Source organism: Panthera leo, chromosome A1, assembly GCF_018350215.1.
Source record: "Panthera leo isolate Ple1 chromosome A1, P.leo_Ple1_pat1.1, whole genome shotgun sequence".
NCBI lineage: Eukaryota > Metazoa > Chordata > Mammalia > Carnivora > Felidae > Panthera > Panthera leo.
The window spans coordinates 51,115,704-51,134,997 of record NC_056679.1 but is presented as its reverse complement, the minus strand read 5'-3'; the positions used below and the strand labels follow the sequence as shown (position 1 = coordinate 51,134,997).

General features: G+C 33.3%; 1 protein-coding gene across 12 annotated transcripts in view; it reads left to right on the top strand.

Annotated features, from left to right (window-relative positions):
• MYCBP2 (MYC binding protein 2) overlaps positions 1–19,294 on the top strand; it is a 283,218-nt gene that overhangs the window by 68,923 nt on the left and 195,001 nt on the right. For all 12 annotated transcript variants that reach the window (XM_042928333.1, XM_042928362.1, XM_042928341.1 and 9 more), the window contains exons 11-17: positions 812–888; positions 1,979–2,183; positions 3,727–3,891; positions 6,171–6,329; positions 11,493–11,697; positions 14,352–14,497; positions 14,831–14,932. In XM_042928333.1, the coding sequence (XP_042784267.1) occupies positions 812–888; positions 1,979–2,183; positions 3,727–3,891; positions 6,171–6,329; positions 11,493–11,697; positions 14,352–14,497; positions 14,831–14,932 (1,059 nt within the window). The remainder of the gene's footprint in view (positions 1–811; positions 889–1,978; positions 2,184–3,726; positions 3,892–6,170; positions 6,330–11,492; positions 11,698–14,351; positions 14,498–14,830; positions 14,933–19,294) is intronic.

Genomic DNA, 19,294 nt, shown 5'->3' with positions numbered 1-19,294 from the left:
TTTTATTTAATTATGTAGTGTTTTTATAATTTTTCCATAGAAAGTACTGAAATTGTAGTTTTTAAATTTAAAAAGCTCATAAACTAGTAGTTTATATTAGACAAAATCATAAAATATACCATATGTAATTATTTACTCATAGTTTTAGAATTTGAAAATATGCATAAGGGTCTTTGTTATGTATGCACACATATGTATCCAAATTCATGGAGTAGCCACATGAAATGTTCTTCTGTAGAAAAGAGCATGGAACAAAGAATCTAATATACCTTAATTCAAATATCTGCACGACATTGTTCAAGCCCAAACGACTCTGTGTCTGCACTAACCTCATCGAGTAAATCAGGCAGTATATTTGTGAAAATTGAATGGGATAAGGTTCATGCACTATGTAATGCCTACTACCTAATAATAATGCTCAATAAAAATTTCTTAATTCATTAATTCAAGTAATATTGCTGACATTGGTTTTAAACATTTTTTTATGTTTAAAAGATTAATTTGGCACTAGTTTGGAACAAGTTAAAAATTTATGGTAATTTTATCTTTCCTTGGAGTACGGTACATACTGTTAATTTTTTTTAAGTCAGGAATATGGCATATTTTGTCATCCTTGTTTTTTCTTTTTTTTAATTGAAGTGTAGTTGACACACAATGTTACATTAGTTTCATAGTGATTCAACAAGTTTATTGTCATCCTTGTTTTTGAATGGTACGGAGTTGACCTTTCAATAACTCAAAATAGTGCAAAATTATGATTTACATTGTTCATCTTAAAATATAGTAATATTTATGAGTCTTGTATTATCAGGCACAGGATTTGATGAGGAGTCAGCAATTCTTGGTGCAGGGCGAGAGTTTGCACTAATGAAAACAGCAAATGGAAAGGTAAATTACTCTTTAGTATTAAAAATGAACATCCTATGTTTTATGAGATAACCAATTGGTATAATCAGTTGATTAGTTTATTTACATAGGCCACATGTTTAAACATAATTGAAATTTTGATTTTAAATTATTTTATGTTTTTTTAATATGGTGAAGTTTTATTCATGTTGAAATAGTATAAAAGAAAATTGTGAGATACAAGAGTATAAAACTTTATAAAATATTACATTTTTACAGATATTTTAATTATGGAGCTTTTAATTCTTTGAGTGGGAATGAATTCATATTTTGAGTTTATTTTGATGAACACATTTATTGCAAATTTCTATAAATGTTCAGAAATATAAAGACTACAATTTGGGGAAAGTAGGAGCAAGTATAAGTGACAGATTGTAGAGCTCAGTCTGTAGAGATAGAAGCTTCTTTCTTATCTCATGGGTGTGAGAATAAAGTGAGGTAATTACAAGAATTTTGAAAATTACAATGACTAGGGGAGCCTGGGTGACTTACTCAGTTAAGCATCTGACTTTGGCCCAGGTCATGATCTCATGGCTCATGAGTTCGAGCCTTGGATCCTGCTTCAGATTCTGTGTCTCCCTCTCTCTCTGCCCCTCCCCCGCTCATGCTCTGTCTGTCTGTCTCTCTCAAAAATAAACATAAAATTAAAAAAAAAGAAAATTAAAATTACTAGGCAATTATGGTATATTAATATGTAGGGTTTTTTACATTAGGAAAACAAGTTGAGAGTTTTATCCATTTCCTCCTCTTGTGAGGTTAGAGTATATTTGTGAAGTATATTTTTATTCATATCTATCAGGAGACTTATAATGGAAGATTATAGATACCTTGAATAGATAAGAAAAAGCTATTATGAACTGGATCTTTAGAAAAATATGTATATTTCTCTCCTACCGATTGATCTCACTGAAGTATAAAAACAGTTTGGTTTCTTGTTATTTTTGTTTTTTAGTAAGATATGAAAGTCTTTTTTCTCTCATGTGAAACCTGGTACACTACCCCAAAAGGCACCATAAATCTCTGTCTCTCTCTTACTCCCTCTTTTTTTTTTTTTTTTTTTTTGATATATAAGATATATTATACTGGCAAGTACCAGAGTCTTGGAATCAAGCAAGGTGGTCCTTCAGCAGGAAAATGGGTTGAACTACCAATTACAAAATCTCCAAAGATTGTACACTTTTCAGTTGGACATGATGGTTCTCATGCCCTTTTAGTTGCAGAAGATGGAAGCATATTCTTTACAGGATCTGCTAGTAAAGGAGAAGATGGAGAGTCAAGTAAGTTGACTAAGAAACTGGACATTCAGTAAAAATATTGTGGAATTTATTAACATAAGGTATATCAATTTCAGTAGCCTTACCAGATTAACCTTACCAGATTAATAGATGATTTTACATTGTGGCATGATCAGTTAATAGTGTACTGTTCATTAAAGAACTGGGATTGCTGATTTCATTGTAGAGTTGATTTTCGTAAATTTTTATATATACTTTTTGTATGTATATATTGCTATTCATCTGTTTTGCTCATTGGTGTTATTATTAAAAACGTATTTATTACAATATATTATCTTAGGTCACCCAAAATTTTATAAGGAATATATATTTCAGAATGAAGTAAACCTTTTGTTGCCTTGTATAGTAGCTTTAGTTATGGGTCACTATTCTTGGTGTTATTTCTCTGTAATTAAATCATTCCTAAACAATGAAAACAATTTTATCTCTTATCTTTCCTATATTTCTGTTCAGTCTTTCTCAAAGTGCCATTTTTCTCTTTTTGTAACTTCCCATATACTTTACATGTTTTAGCACAGTGGAGTAGCATCTTATGAGGATTAGGTTTGAATTCAACATCTAATGTAAAAATCATGTGTAAATAAAAGTTACTTGGGAAAAAAAACGCATAATGTGTATTGCCATCTCAGAAACTTGAGCACAGCCAAGTTTCCTTCTAGCATTTGGAGGACCTTGTTCTTTCTTTGAGCATGAGATAGTGTAGTTGCTGTATACATGTATATGGGTCATGTTATATGAAAAAGTATAATGGTATTTTAAGTCCCAGAGTTGTGCCCAGCATAGCAATATGTTTTTATTCTGAAAGGCATCAAGAACTGGGATTGACCAAAGGAACAGAAGATTGATATTCCTCGTCTTTTGCTCATTTCAGGGATTTAGTTTTTGATAGCAGAGGCTACTTGGATCATCATCCACATTTAAATTTATTTACTCTTTCTCCATATATGTATTTCCCATCCACTAACTGGGTACTTAAACATGTGTTCAACGAATGAGGAACTGATTTCACTTTCTAGGATCTAGCATAAGAAAGCATGTGAGGTAGAGTTTGAGAGAAAAGGGAATTTATATACATATATAGTTATATATGATGGTGAAATGGTGTTTATATATATATATGTATATGTATATACATATATACATACATATATATACATATACATATACATATACATACATACATATATATACATATATATATATACATATATATATATATATATATGTATATATATGGAATAGTGTTAATAATGTGTAAATAGCTAATACAGAGATTGAGGTCCCCAGAAGTTTGTTAGAAATTGGTGTTTCTCATTGGAAATTTTAACGTATAACAAAGAAAAGGATCTGACAGTGATAGCCTAAGTATTAATTAACCATATGAGGCTTGCAGGTTGACTCATTTTAATTGACATGTTGGGAATCCCAGGCCTTTGTGAAAATAAATAAAGTGTGTCATAAATGCATATATTTTTATTTATACATAGATGTCTTAAATTAATTTTGTTTTGTGTTATTTTTTAAGCTAAGAGCAGACGGCAATCAAAACCCTACAAACCTAAAAAGATAATTAAGATGGAAGGAAAGATTGTGGTGTATACAGCCTGCAATAATGGAAGTAGTTCTGTTATTTCTAAAGATGGAGAGCTATACATGTTTGGGAAAGATGCCATTTACTCTGACAGTTCAAGTAAGTTCAACTTAAATACATTTCACTTTTATACAAAGAAAGTCCAATACTAGACATTATATTGGAAAGATATGTCTAGAAAATTAACAGTTCTAGCATATTTTCTTTACTTTTTCCACATTTCTTTCAGCGACGGACCATACCTGCCTGTCCACCAAGCTGTGACACACTGTCAGTTCTCAATAAATATATATTGGATAAATGCACAAATTTTAATCGGTGTTAGCCAGCAGGATTTTAGCAAGCAATAGCTAGGCTAAATACTGTTTTTAAACTATACAAGAGCCCACTCCCAAATTTTGATTCACTCTGTCAGTTGAGGCCAACTGAGGATCTAAGTATTACCACATTAAGGCAACTCACATATCGTTTGAGTAGAGTTCAACTTAATAATTAATTGCTAGAAATATTCAACACGTCATTTCCCCAGCATGAGACCATCGCTTAAACTTCCAATCAGAAATTTTATTCTATTTTCCTTTTTATGAAGAAATTCACAGGCTTTACATATTCACCTCATATAAAATCCTGCCAAGTGGGCTGTCACAATCATACTCATTTCTTAAGGGCTAGAAAGAAAATCTAGCAACCAAATATGACAAATTTTTGCAATTAGAGTTTATAAATGTAAAACTCTCTATTTGGCTAGTCCCACCCCACATATCCACTCATTACAGTAACTTTTGGTTTTTCAGTTACTCAGTCACATGGCAAGTAATTCTTAAGACTCTACATGTACAAGACAACTGTGCTGGGAACTGGGGATATAATAGTAAATATAGGAGAGAGAGAATCCTTCCATAACTATCTAAATAGGGAGATAAGTAACTCATCAATGATAAATCAGTTACATTACCAAAATCATTTCCCCAGGGTACTACCAAGAACATGTCATGTGAGCATTTAAATGAGTGTAGGGAAAGCTTTCCAAAGTAGTAGCTAAGGTAGAGCTGCACTGGCCAAGCTCCAAGATTAGCCCTGCCTAAAACTACTGGCACTGTTCCCAGCAATAAGACAGGAAGGATTCACAAAATGTTGTATTTGTTTTGAGGATCTGGGAGACAGTTGGGCATTATTCAACTTAAATATTAGATAAGTGTGGTTTAATGGTTATGGATACAGACCTAGATCCTGGCACTGCCACTTTTTAGTTGGCTAATAGCTAACTTAAATTTTTTAACTTTTCAGAGATTACTTTCACTTTTTTCATCTTCAAAAGGGAGCTAATGACAGTACCTGTTTCATATGGTTGTTATAAGATTATAGGAGATAATGCTTATGAAATGCTAAGCACAGAGCCTAGCACATGCAAGGGCCAAAACATGTCAGCTAGTACTGTTAGTAATAATAAGTAATATTGCTAAATATACATATCTTTTTCAAGTATACTAAATACTAAAAATGGAAAGTTTTGAGCTAAAAAGACCTAAGTAATATAGGGTGGAAGAGAAAGTCACCTTAGGAAAGTAGTATCTGAGAAAATAATAACATAATATTATAATAATAATAACAGCTTTCCCAAAGTGTGATACAAGAATTATGGCTTTTGTAATTTAAATAAAACAAACACTTCAGTTTTTAACTCTTTAGTATATAGTGGAAATACTCAACAATCTGATTTTTACCGTTGATTACTTGATAAGGTTAAAAATGCTTTAGTCAATTTAAAATTGATGCAAAAAATACTAAGCTTATATGGGTTGCATTTGGATATGGCACATACAATGAAAGTTATATGTGAATAAGTGAGGTTTAGGAACTGGCTAAACTAGCTAGCTATTGGATTGTGGAAGAAAGCACTGTAGGTTAAAAAGGATTGAAAAATGCTGCTTTGGATCATCTCACAGGTTTCTACAGAAGCAGTGTTATTTCAGTATTCCCCAGCAAGTATTTTATTTTGTTTTGCTGAGGCAAGTCAAAGCAGGTTAAGTACATGATTTATAAGCTCCTTTGTTCTTGGACCAGGAAAGTTTCAGAACTAGTGACCCTTCTGAGGGTTGTTGAGAAGTGTTGACATTTAGAAGAAATATTCACGAGAAGCATTTGTCTGAAGTCTGGATGATAATGTGTTAAGATTTTGAAACTTCCTTACAAACCTACAAAATTAATTTGCTGATACCTGGTCAGTCTTTTGGCCATGTATTTCTAATTTTTGTGGGTTATTTTATCCCAGAAATAAAAAATTCTGTATTGAGGTGGTCCTTTTACAATACTGATGATTTACTAGACTCAGAAAGGTTTTATTGTTGTTTCTTACCAAATTTGTATCTTTCCTACAGGTTTGGTAACAGATTTGAAGGGTCATTTTGTAATTCAGGTAGCTATGGGCAAAGCCCATACTTGTGTTTTAATGAAGAATGGAGAAGTTTGGACATTTGGTGTAAATAATAAAGGACAGTGTGGACGAGACACTGGTGCCATGAACCAGGGGGGGAAAGGTAGGTGTTGGACATGTGGATATTAACTTTGTGGCCTCTTTTCATTAGGTTTTCAGAACAGTGTGGTAAAAAATCTTACTCTTCGAAACAAGTGGCCCTTTAATTTCATACTTATAAATTAGGAAAACCACTGAATTTCTTATTTATTTGGTATTATATCACTGAAACAATCGAGTATACTTTAGACTTTTAATTTTTGAGCAAATGAACTTGAATGTTTTTTCTTTTTAAGTTTGTTTGTTTGTCTATTTATATATGTGTATGTATGTAATACAAGTAATCTCTGCACCCAACATGGGGCTTGCGCTCATGACCCTGAGGTCAAGAGTCATATGCTCTTCCAACTGAGCCAGCCAGGCTCCCCTATTTTTCTTAATTTTATATAAAATGTAATAGCACCTCTTTGATTTAGCATTTTGGGTGACTATTCTAGAAAAGTGCATTTTTCAAACTCTTCATTATTAGTTTCTTTTATACCACACATTTTTAGTTTAGTTTTTTTTGTTTTTTTTTTTTTTAAGTTTACTTATTTTGAGAGAGAAAGCGTGGAAAGGGCAGAGAGAGGGAGAGGGAGAATCCCAAGCAGGCTCCATCAACAGAGCCTGATGCAGGGCTCGAACCCAAGCAGGGCTATATCATTACCTGAGCCAAAATCAAGAGTTGGACTCTCAACCCACTGAGCCACCCAGGCATCCCTACACATTTTCAGTTTTAGCCATATTTGGCAGCAGTCTATCTGGCAAATATCATCTTCCTTTTTAAGAGCACATGCTACCTGCAATTTAATCAGTTCCTGACAACTGAAAATGATCTTAAGAATATTTGACCCTTTACCAAGAGCTGAATTGCAGATGCACCCTATTCACCATATGCTTTTCCCTAATACAAAGGGTATTGACAGGAAGAGGAGTTTATCCTTTGTCATGCTTGTGGTTTTTTGGTGTTGGTAATGGTTTATGTCTACTTCATTCTTGCTCTCAGTGTTTACTTCCAGCTGCTATCAGTGCTATCCTGTACCCTTCATTCCAATTGCTGGTTTCTGTTTTTAATTTGGTGTGGGCTGAAGAATAGGAAATAAATACATATTATCAGAACCAAGTGTTGAACTGTGTTCAAAGTACAAAAGAGTTTGAGGATTAATATTTGAGGGTTAATATTTGTATGAATTAACATAAACAGGTTTGGGACCTTCTTGATGGCAGACTCATCTGAATATCAAGAGGCCACAATTTTTTTTTTACCATATTCATATATGCGTGTACTTAAAATGCTTTTGTTTTTAAAAAGAGTAAGTCTGTTAGAGCATATTGATTTTTAAAAGGAAGGAAGAACAAAAGAAAGGAAAGAAATGGATTACTCCAAAATGGAAATATTTTTCTTCTTGCTAAAATACTGAACCATAGTTTTGGATAATACCTACTAGGCAGAAAGGAGAGAAACAGTTTAGTTTTAGTTTTCTATGTGTAATATAAATATATTTTCAGATTATGTTTTATAAACGTTTTGAACTAAAAAAAAATTATTTCCCTGTTATTCTGAAACTCTTATGAAAATTTGGCATATATTTACACCTATGTTTTAGAGTATTACTGTAAAATTTATAATAACCAAAATAAAATTGTTAAAGGCTTTTTTTACTTTGTAAAAAAATCATACCTACTCTGCTAGTAAGTAATGAATTAGAAAGCAGACTAGTAGTGTAATACATAAAATGAATACAGATTATATAGTCATAGGGAACATAAAGGGTTTTTATGTATCTTTTTTTAAAAGAAAGGAAAAGTACAGAAAATAAGATTATAATATGAAAAAATTGTGTATCTAGCACCATGCTTTATTTTTCAGTAAGAAAGTTATAGATAAGTGCCCTGTATTCTCCTTCCAAGATTTATTATTATACTCCCTCTTTCTCCAGACCAACCACAATCATCACTTTGATCCTGTCATATTTCTGTATTTTTACTTGTTATATATTTTATATGTAAAATGTGTTACATACTCATGTTTTATATGTAAGATACTTTTATAAGTGCCAATCTATATTTTTCTGCAAATTAGGAGGTTTATTTATTTAGTCTCACCATTGTGTTTGAACTCTGTCCATGTTGGTACATATAAATCTAAATGATTCATGTTAAGTGCTGTGTAATAAACCATACCACTAACATGCCAAGTTTATCCATTCTCCTGCTGATAGATGAGTTTATTTCTAACTTTTCATTCTTATCAATAATTTCAAAACCTCTTTTATTCATGTTTCCTGGCAAACATCTGAGATTTCTCAAGTGTAATTTCTGGTGTTGTAGATTTCAGCTTTGCTAGATTTTTCTTAAAAGAGGTTGTATCAATTTATACTCTGATTTTCCACATCACTCCTAGAGGTAGTATTAACATTCTGATTTTTGTCAGTTTGATGACTATGACATTGTATTTCATTATTTTTTTTATTTGTTATATTGAAGTAAAACATACATGGATCAAAATATGCATAAGTGTGGATCTTGATGAATTATCACAAACTGAACACATTCATGTAATCGGCACCTTAATCAAGAAATAGTATATTACCAGCACCCTAGGAATCCCCCTTTATGTTCCTCTCCAGTCACCATCTACCTCTCTAGATAACGGCTTAATTTAGTTTTGCATACTTTTGTATTTTATATAAATAGAATTATGTCACATGAACTTTTGTGTCTAGTTTCTTTTCACTCAACTTTGTTTATGAGATTAATTTATATTGTTACAAGCATTTATAGATTGTTCATTTTCATTGTTGTATAGTAATCAGTTGTGTGAATGTATACCACAGTTTTGGAATCTTTTCTCATATTAATGGACATTTGGGTGGTTTCTAGTTTTGGTTTTTATGAATAAGGTTTCTATGAACATTTCTGGTGAATGTTGGTGAAATTTGTATGCTTTTAGGCATATAACTATGAGTGGAGTGGCTGGGTCCCTTGTTTTTTTTTTTTTTTTTTTTAATTTGCTTTTCCTGATTGTTAGTAGTGTTAGACCATCTCTTCAAACTTCTCATTTTATTTGCCTTCTTATTGATTTGTGGGAATTTTTTATATATTATATTGCATGTGTTGCACATATCTTTGACTAACTGTGGCTTAACCTTTGCATTTATTTTAGGTTTCTTTTGTTGTATATAATTTCTAAATTTTGGTGATAAGTTTTTCACTGCTTTTCTATATAAATTTTTTCTTCATATAGTCATGTTGGGGGCCTTTACTTTTAATATGAATTAGAATCAGTTTTTCTACTTGGTATTATGATTGGGATGCTTTGAATTTAGAGAGTAATTTGGGGATAATAGTTATAGCATTGTTGGGATGATTAAATGAGTACGTAAACCCAAATGCAAGTAGACCCAAATGCAAGTAAGTGCTTAGTATATTTTAGCTATCATGATTATTAAAAACATGCACTCAAGCCTTCAGAGTTGCTTTATTCTAACTCTATAAGTAGTTGTCCAGTACTTGGCTATTTAATTTCCTAGCCTGTATATAGATTAGAAGTGGCAGAGATTAAAAGAGGCTGTATATTCTACGAGTTTACTTCTTGATTAGACAGACCTATACTGAGTCTGTTACAAGTGATAAGAGAGTAAGGTTGACTAAGAATAAGAGATAAAATGAGTAAGGCATAACCTGGTCTTTGACGATCTAAGTCTAATAGGAAAAACAAACATAAAAATACTTTATTCCCATAAATTTACTCTTTTATTACAGTCTCTTGTAACACTATTTGTTTCTTCATAATTCTATCACAGTTGTATATTTACAGTTTTCTTGTATGGTATTTTGATAAAAAGTCTGTCTTTCTCGCTAGATTATAATAGCTCATTATCAGAGTCCTCACTGCCTAGAGCAGAGGTCTGCAAACCATAACCTGATGCTGTGTCTGCTCAGTGGCTTATTTCTGTGTGACTCTTCAAGCTAAGAATGGATTTTACATTTATAAGGAGTTATTTAAAAAAAAAAAAAACGTGACAGAGACTTGTGTAGCCTACAAAGCCTAAATTTTTTGCAGTGTGGCCCTTTACAAAAAAGTTTGCTGACTCTCATAAAGGAACACTTGGGTCATCCGGAGTAGATGTCCGATCTTTAAAAAGTTGAACAAGGGGCCCCTGAGTGGCTCATTCGGTTTAGGGTCCGACTTCCGCTCAGGTCATGATCTCATGGTTTGTGAGTTCGAGCCCCGTGTTGGGCTCTGTGCTGACAGCTTAGAGCCTGGAGCCTGCTTCGGATTCTGTGTCTGCCTCTCTCTCTGCTCTTTCCCCTGCTTACGCTCTATCTCTCTCAAAAATAAATAAGCATTAAAAACAATTTTTTTACAGTTGAGTGAATTGTAACACAATTCTGTAAGTTGTAATTGAGGCATAAACAGGCTTTGAGGAAATAGTGACTAACTCCCTGCAAAAAGTAGTAAGTCCTTTCATGGCAGATGACTTCCGGGCTAAGTTTTATTGAATGCTGAAGAGGAGTTTCTCTGGTAGATGAGGTAGAGCGAGGCATCTGGTAAATGAGGTAGAGAGATACAGATGGAGCAGGGATGAGCAAAGGCCCTGAGCATGTGAAAGGACATAGTATGTTTAGAAAGCAGAGGGAATTTAGGTTCAGACAGAATGTAGTTTGCATGGAAGAAATGAGGTTACAGAAAATTCGAGGGCCATGTTGTAACTAACTGTATCTTGCTGAAGAGTTTTGTTCTTTTAAAGACCATGGAAAAACATTGGAGGTTTGTAAATTGTGAAATCATAGGGTCAAGTATATGTTTTAAGAAGCTGATTACCAGTTGTGGAAGGATATTCTAGAGTGGAGGGACACATGGCTTAGAGCATAGTTGAGAGACTTTCTGTGGTCTGTTGAAGGACAGTGTTGGCAATGAAGATGGAAAGGAGGGACTAAAATCAGCAAAAGTTAAAAGTATGATTGGCATAAAGTAACGGCTAAGAGGTGTTCCTGCCTTCCCTCTTTTTGCAAAAAGGAAATGAGGAGAGCATTTATTTGTGGTCCCTAAATTAAATTATATTTTTGTTACTTTCTGTTTCAGCATTCTTTTGTATATTCATTTGGATTACTATATGTGATGTGTGTTTTTTAAGACATGAGAATAATCTACATAAAGGTTACAAATTGATCTGTCATGTAGGGTTTGGAGTTGAAAATATGGCAACAGCAATGGATGAAGACCTGGAAGAAGAACTAGATGAGAAAGATGAGAAGTCCATGATGTGCCCTCCAGGCATGCATAAATGGAAGCTGGAACAGTGCATGGTGTGCACTGTCTGCGGAGACTGTACAGGTTATGGAGCCAGTTGTGTCAGTAGTGGGCGTCCAGACAGAGTCCCCGGAGGGTAAGAAAATGATTCATACTGAAAAAGTAAAATATGAGTAGAAAATGTGCAGAACACATTTCTTTTCAGAATTGTTCTGTGTTGTTTCTTGAGGGCGTATTGGCATGTACGTGTAATTCTAGTAATTGTTTTCTATTATGATAGTTTCTAATTCAGTGTCATTTACGTTGCTTTTCTTTCTTTCATTCGATTCATTTAAACCATTATTTAAAACAAGTCAAAAGTTTCTTCAAGGCTTGGGCTGTGCCTTAATTTGTATTCTTTTTCTAAGACTGCTTTAATACCATGTATCTTTTCATTTTTTGTTGAACATGAATCTATTCTGGATAGAAGTATCAAATATCATGTAAAATATTCAATTAGAGACATATAATTTTCATTTAAATTAAATTTATGTTCGCAATTTTGGGTGTTCTAGGAACTGTCACTTCTTAAGTTACATTACACCTATTTGTATTTATCCCCTTACACTCTTTTTGGATCTTTTTTTCCCCCAGAATCCTGTATTATCATTATTTTAAAGTTAATATGTATGCCTATTTGGCAGAATCAGAATGCAATTTTTCCCTAGAATTTTGGGTCCTATTTTTGTTACCAATATAACATAATGGGGCATTCTTTGTAAGGAAATTAATTATGATAGATCTTTGTATTATGATAGATCTGATCTTTGTAAGATCAGATTAGTTAATGATAATTAGCAGACTTCGGGAAGTGGGGGCGGGGGATCTTGTGAAGAAAAGCCCAGAGCTGGGACAGCCACCCCTGCATCTCTGACCTCCGTCTCTGATACCTCTTTAAGTAGTCAGATACTTCCTCCCACATAATGTCTGCATCTACTATGAGTGTATTTCTAGATTTGTACTTGGCCTAACATAGGAAAATAAATCACATATAACAGGCCTTTATTTTAGGCTGTTGTAATGATTATGATTTTTTAACAATAAATTTTTTTTGGCATTTTCAGCATATGTAAGAACATTTTGGCTCTCTATCAAAGAATAATGTTTCTTCTACAAAGCTATATGTTTGGCTCTGTTTGCTATATTTAAGTCTCTAATTGTTTATTTTTAATATAATTTGGATACAGAAAGAGTCTATGATTTTTTTTTTTAAATAGTATTGGAGTTGAAATGTGTCCTCCTGCATCTTTCCCAAGCTATTTCCATTAAAATCAAGTGTCCCCAATCTCTGAACATGAGCTGTTGATAAGTATCATAAATGAATTTCTGAATTTTCTGATCTTTCCTGAAATTAGTTATTATTCTTTATGTGCTTTTCCCCAGAGATTTACTATCAGTTTCCAATAATTTATAGACCTAAATGGACAGTACCTAACCAAATACAATAGTTTCTTTATTAATGAGGCAGAAATGAATAAATGAAATAAAATCACTATAGGACTATATGCCAGGACACTCTGCACCATTAAAAATGACTTCAATTATTATAAAATTGTGACTGTATATCTTAGAATAAATTTAGAATGCCACATTATCTTTGAAACAGTTCCCACAGACAATTCTGTAGGGCATACTGGTTCATCAGTTTTTACTCCAATGGTTAGTGATCCTCCAAAATGTCGGTACTGCTTGCATTTTAAACCCAGGAGTTTCACAGGGCTGTGTCTTTCAAAACTGCTGCCAGGTAGATCCTTTCTCTTGTACCACCACAAATCTGGATAACCACAGGCTTAGTGAAGCTGTCTAAAGGTTTTCAGTTCCAGTCCAACAAATAACATGAAAGCTATGACTTCTACATCTATGAAATATGTGACTAAGAAGTTAGTTGTTCACTGACCCTGTAGCCAACTTCTGGGAGTGTTCTAGTCTTCCTTGTGTGATAATCAAATGTCATACACTTAGTTCACAACTGATAAGAAAAAAGACAAAGAAGAAGGAAAAAAAAAACAGGTAATTGGACACAGTAAGAGGAGAGAATGAGAGATGATGGCATATAAAGAATGGAGGGAAAAGGAGACGTAATGTATGAAGCTGACAAGCTGGGTTCACTTATTGATGGCTATCCACACCTTTCTTAAGTTAGTTGATGGAGAATAGTGTTGTTTGGTAACCAACTAACTCATCCAGACCATTTAATAGTAAACTGCTGGTGCTTTACTAATTGTGATAACTTTTAAAAATATTTGTTAATAGTGGTTTTGAAGATAGCAGAATCCATTTGTATTTTCTGTAGGAATATACCAGTTATACCCATGAGGAGCTTAATAAACTCTTGGGTTTGTTTTTTTTTTTAAGTTTATTTATTTATTTTGAGAGAGAGAGAAAGAGCATGTGAGAGCAGGAGAGAGGCAGAGAGAAAGGGAGAGAGTGAGAATCCCAAGCGGGCTCCACACTGTCAGCACAAAGCCTGACCTAGGGCTCGAACTCACAAACCGTGAGATGATGACCTGAGCCGAAACCAAGAGTTAGACATTTAACTGGCTGAACTACCCTGGCACCCCTAAATCTTTTTTGTTATTCCGTCTATTTATACCTGTTCAGTTCTTTCAAATTGGCACATCCTGATCTGAAGGAGTGATTTCATTGCTGACTCAAGTAACTTAATTTCAAAAACACAGAAAAGATGGTTCTAGAAAAGAGTTTTAAGGAAAGAGTAGAAGGATTTCAGGTACTTTTTTTCTTTTTTTAAAGGATCTGTGGTTGTGGTTCCGGAGAATCTGGCTGTGCTGTGTGTGGGTGTTGCAAGGCATGTGCAAGAGAGTTGGATGGTCAGGAGGCAAGACAAAGAGGAATTCTTGATGCTGTGAAAGAAATGATACCTTTAGATCTTCTGTTAGGTAATTTGATGGATTGTGCTATACATCTTGTCCTATATCTTGTACTATACATCAGTTTAGTAATTAAACAATTTATATTAGTATATGTTAAAAAATTAATAGTTAACTATTCAGTACTGCTTGTCTGGTAACTGACAATATGTCATTAATTAAAGGTAAGGTTCTTTTCCTCTTTTTTGCTAAGATTCTTCGAGTAAAAATAATTTGTGTTTTCATTGGTGTTTTGTTAGCTTTTACTTTCTCCAATTTCGCATAGTTCTCTCATAATTATTATTGTATCTGTCTATATGTGTTTTTTTGTTTTGTTTTGTTTTTGTTTGGTAAATCATCTAGCTGTCCCAGTGCCTGGGGTTAACATTGAAGAACACCTTCAGTTACGACAAGAAGAAAAAAGGCAGCGTGTAATCAGGAGACACAGATTAGAGGAAGGAAGAGGTAAGATGGAGCTGCATCAATTTTCTTACCCTATCCTGAGACCACTGAAAAGTTTATAGTAACTCATGAAAATAATACAAAAAATATTCAGGGTATTTAAAGTTGTGCTAATCAATAGAGCATTTATAGAGTAAGACAACCATATTAAGAATTGTGCCATCTGTCTTTAGCAATGGCAACTTTAAAAAAAAATATATGAACTTTAAAAACTGGTGTTTTACCCAGAGTTTGGACTCATGGTTGTTATTTAACCATGAACAACAAATTAACTTAATAATAGTATTTTAGTTTCTGTTTTCTTAGTTGTCTATGATCATTATCATTTGAGCATGTTCCCAACATTCTTCTTTCAATCCAGTGCATCATTATGCTTATGTTTGTCTTTTTTGAAAAAATCTTATTCTAGTTATGAACAAGAAGGGTAAATTGGAGAGTTTGCAGGTTTTAATTGGAAAGATAGATCTATTGTTTCTCTTTTCCTCATTGTTTATGACCGGTTCGCAGCCTGAAAATACATTTCACTGTGGTTATAATAGATATTTTAGTATACATTCAACAAGCAGAGATAAATATAAATATCACTAGAGCTGTTGTTGCCCAGTAGAATCTTTTCTTTGTAGGATTGAGACAGATGGTTACAGAGATCTGTGATTTTATTCCTCTGCTAGACAAAATCTTGACTGGAAATATTTACTGATATTGTGTATTTTAAATGCTTATTAGAAATGACATGATTTGATACATGAGATAAAACCAGTTATCCATTTAACCGCCATTACAGATTTTTTTTCTAGGCACTTTTTTTAATGTAAAATGGAGAAAGTCATAAAATATATATATATATAGCACACATGTATAAATTTTATTTTTATTAAACTTAAGTTGTAAAACATACTTGGAACTTGAAGATTGTTCATTATATCTGATCTGATAAACAATATTGAATAGTTGACACAGCAATATTTGCTGTTTGGCCGTGTTTATATAAAATCATTACTTTCAAAGCAATTTATGTTAATGAGAATGTATATACTGTCATTATTTACAGTATATAAATATTGGGGAAATTACATATTAAATGTTTTATAGAAAATAGGGTAAAATTTAAGTTGTAGGTCTTTATGACATAGTAATTGAGTGCTAATTTCTTTTAGTTATATGGTTTGTTTAAGGATAATTATCAGTGCATCTTTTTACAACCTGCTTTGTGTTTTTTGGGAAATATTAGCTTGAATCCATATGACTTGACCTACAAAAACCAGCAATTTCCTATGTATCAACCAAAGTATAGCAAATTAACACAAAAGTATTGTGATAATTTTCTCCTTCTGTAAAATTATTTTTCTCTAGCTAGTGTATCTCTGCATAATAGAAGTAAAAGAACACTGATTATGCATTAGTTCAACAAAATTTTGTGATTGCAGAATGTTCTTTTGCCATTTATTTATTTTTTAAAGTTTATTTATTTTGAGAGAGAGAAAGAGAGAGAGCACCAGCAGGGGAGAGACAGAGAGAGAGAGTGTGAGAGAGAATCCCAAGCAGGCTCTGCACTATCATCTCGGAGCCCGACATGGGGCTCAAACTCACAATCCCTGAGATCATGACCTGAGCCGAAATCAAGAGTTAGACACTTAACCAACTGAGCCACCCAGGTGCCCCCTGCCATTTATTTTAAGATGTGTCATAGACCTTAAAAACATAAATTTTAATCTTTTAAAGGTTTAAAAACTCCATTATTTAAATATTTACAGAAATTATATTACTGTGTTTGATTTTACAAACACAGATTTATGTTATAGGCAGTTCATGTATCTTTTCTGACAATTCCATTTCATCTACAGTCCTCAGTATATAGAAAGACTTCTTCAGATTATTGGTGCACAAAAAGTTTGTTTTTATTTTTTGGATGAGCTCTTTTCTTACACATACAATCTTCTTTTATTTCTGTTAAAATGCAATATATAGTAAATATCTTTTCTTGATGGGTTAGGATCTTCATTATGGACCTTAATTATGGCATTCATTGCCTTACATGCTACTGAAATTTGTGCATATTCATGTCCTTGCTTTGCACAGTCACCATGGTTACTATGGAATCATGCAGTGAGGACATAGTTACAATCTACATGTGTTTCATTTAACACAGTACAGTGCAGAGAGAAGCAGGCTTAGAAATTTTATTTTGTAAAAACACTTTTAAATAAGAATTTCAACTTTGTACCCCTTTTTGTACCCCCCTTTTAAAAGTCAGACTTCAGGGGAACTTGAGTGGCTTAGTCACTTGAGTGTCCAGCTCTTGATTTCAGCTCAGGTCATGATCTCATGGTCGTGAGATGGAGTCCTGCATGGGGCTCTGCGCTGAGCGTGGAGCCTGCTTAAGATTCTCTCCCTCTCTCTCTCTCCCCTCCCCTGCACCCGTGGTCTCTCTGTCTCTCAAAAAGTAAAAATAAAAAGTCAAACTTGAGTTTCATATTCAATGATTTTAGAAAATTCATATACCATATTAAATAATTTAAAACCAGTATGTTGATATTGATACTTTTAAGGTATTATCTTTATATTCTTTCCCAGCATATCATTATAAGAAATTTTATAGGAAAGACAAATTTTTATAAGAAAACAAAATAAAATGTACACAGAAATATACCCACACTTGCATAGGAAAAAAGCTAGAAAGGTAAATACCAAAATGTTAGTAGTGTTTTGTTCCTGAAAAGTAAGTTTACAGGTGATTTTGTATTTTGTTCTTTACAGTGTTTTTTAAATAATCTAAGAGTTATGTTTTAAATAAACTTAGGCCATTGTTTCTTAAAAAAAAAAAAAAGACTAGTTCTAAGACATTTAAACGTTACCTTTGCTTTTTAAAAAATATTTTTATTTTAATTGGATAGAGCAATCCCTTTCAGGTACTGTGCTGTTTTCATTATGTTAGGGCAGTGGTTCTCAAAGTGGTCTCAAAGGGACCAGCATCACTGGGCACTTATTGCCTGTTCTCAAACCCCACGTCAGACCTACTGAATCAGAAATTCAGGGAGCAGAGCCCAGCAAACTGTTTGAACAAGCTTACCAGGTAATTCTGTGTGTGCTAAAGTGTGAGAACTGCTCCAGGGACCTTCTACATCAGAATACCTGGGCCTGGGTCACAATTTCTGCATTCTGCTTAAGGAGCTACAGAGAATGGTTTGTCTTGTTTTGTCTTCACAAGGAGGAGGAATGCCAAATAAATTTTTAGTGTTCCAACTGCCACACATACCTGTGGGTTTTTTTTCCTTAGCCTTTGCTTAGTACTTTTTAGATACTAACAGTTTAGTGATGTTAGTAATTATACTCATTAGTAATTGTCTTTTACTTGTGTTGAAATTTCAGAACTTCAGGATTAGATTATAATGAATTATTTTACTTGATTCATCTGTCCCATCCTATTTATCAAGTTGGTGTTATTTCAAAGTTGATCAGAATTTTAGAACCTAGTTCTTACATTAAAACTTGGCTCAGGGGCGCCTGGGTGGCTCAGTTGGTTAAGCATCCGACTTCGGCTCAGGTCATGATCTCGCGGGTTCGTGAGTTCAGGCCCCATGTCGGGCTCTGTGCTGACAGCTTGGAGCCTGAAGCCTGCTTCGGATTCTGTGTCTCCCTCTCTCTTTGCCCCTCCCCCGCTCAGGCTCTGTCTCTGTCTCAGAAATAAACAAACACTAAAAAAAAAAAACAAAAACAAAAAAACTTGGCTCAGACTCAGGCCTATTGATGTAATTTAGCTGCTGTTTATAACATCGTCTTCTTTAATGGAATATGCTATTGAAACCTGAAAGAGCAGCGTTATTACTGCATTTTTATTATTTTAGAACTTTGTCTTTATATTTTTTATATTATTCTTTTAGATGATATTTTTCTTAAACGTATTATTCTTAGGTACCAGTATATTCATTTGCTTTTGTTTCAGTGACATTTGTGACAATTTTTAAAGCTTTTTAGTTTATACAGGGTTGATTGATAATTTAAATTTTCTGAGTCTTATTTTAACTTTATAGGTGATATGCTCGTCCATGGAATTTTTAAGTAGAACTCTAATTCATCAGAAGAACTACTGGGTGGTTGTGTCAGTGATCTTATCTTTATATTCCTTCTCAGTGCTCTATTGTAGGGAAAACTAAGCTCAAATAATGTTGGATATTTTTCCTTATTTCTTCTCCCCTAAATGTCATCAGACTTTCAAAATTGTGAGCTGTAGATGGGGTGAGCTTATGTCCTGGCTTGCCTGGCAGTCCCATTTTGTGCTGACTGTCCAGGCCCTCTTAACTCTCAGTAGAGTTTCACTTTGATAACAGGTTATGTGGTTAGCAAGGCTGTATAGCATGGCAGTTC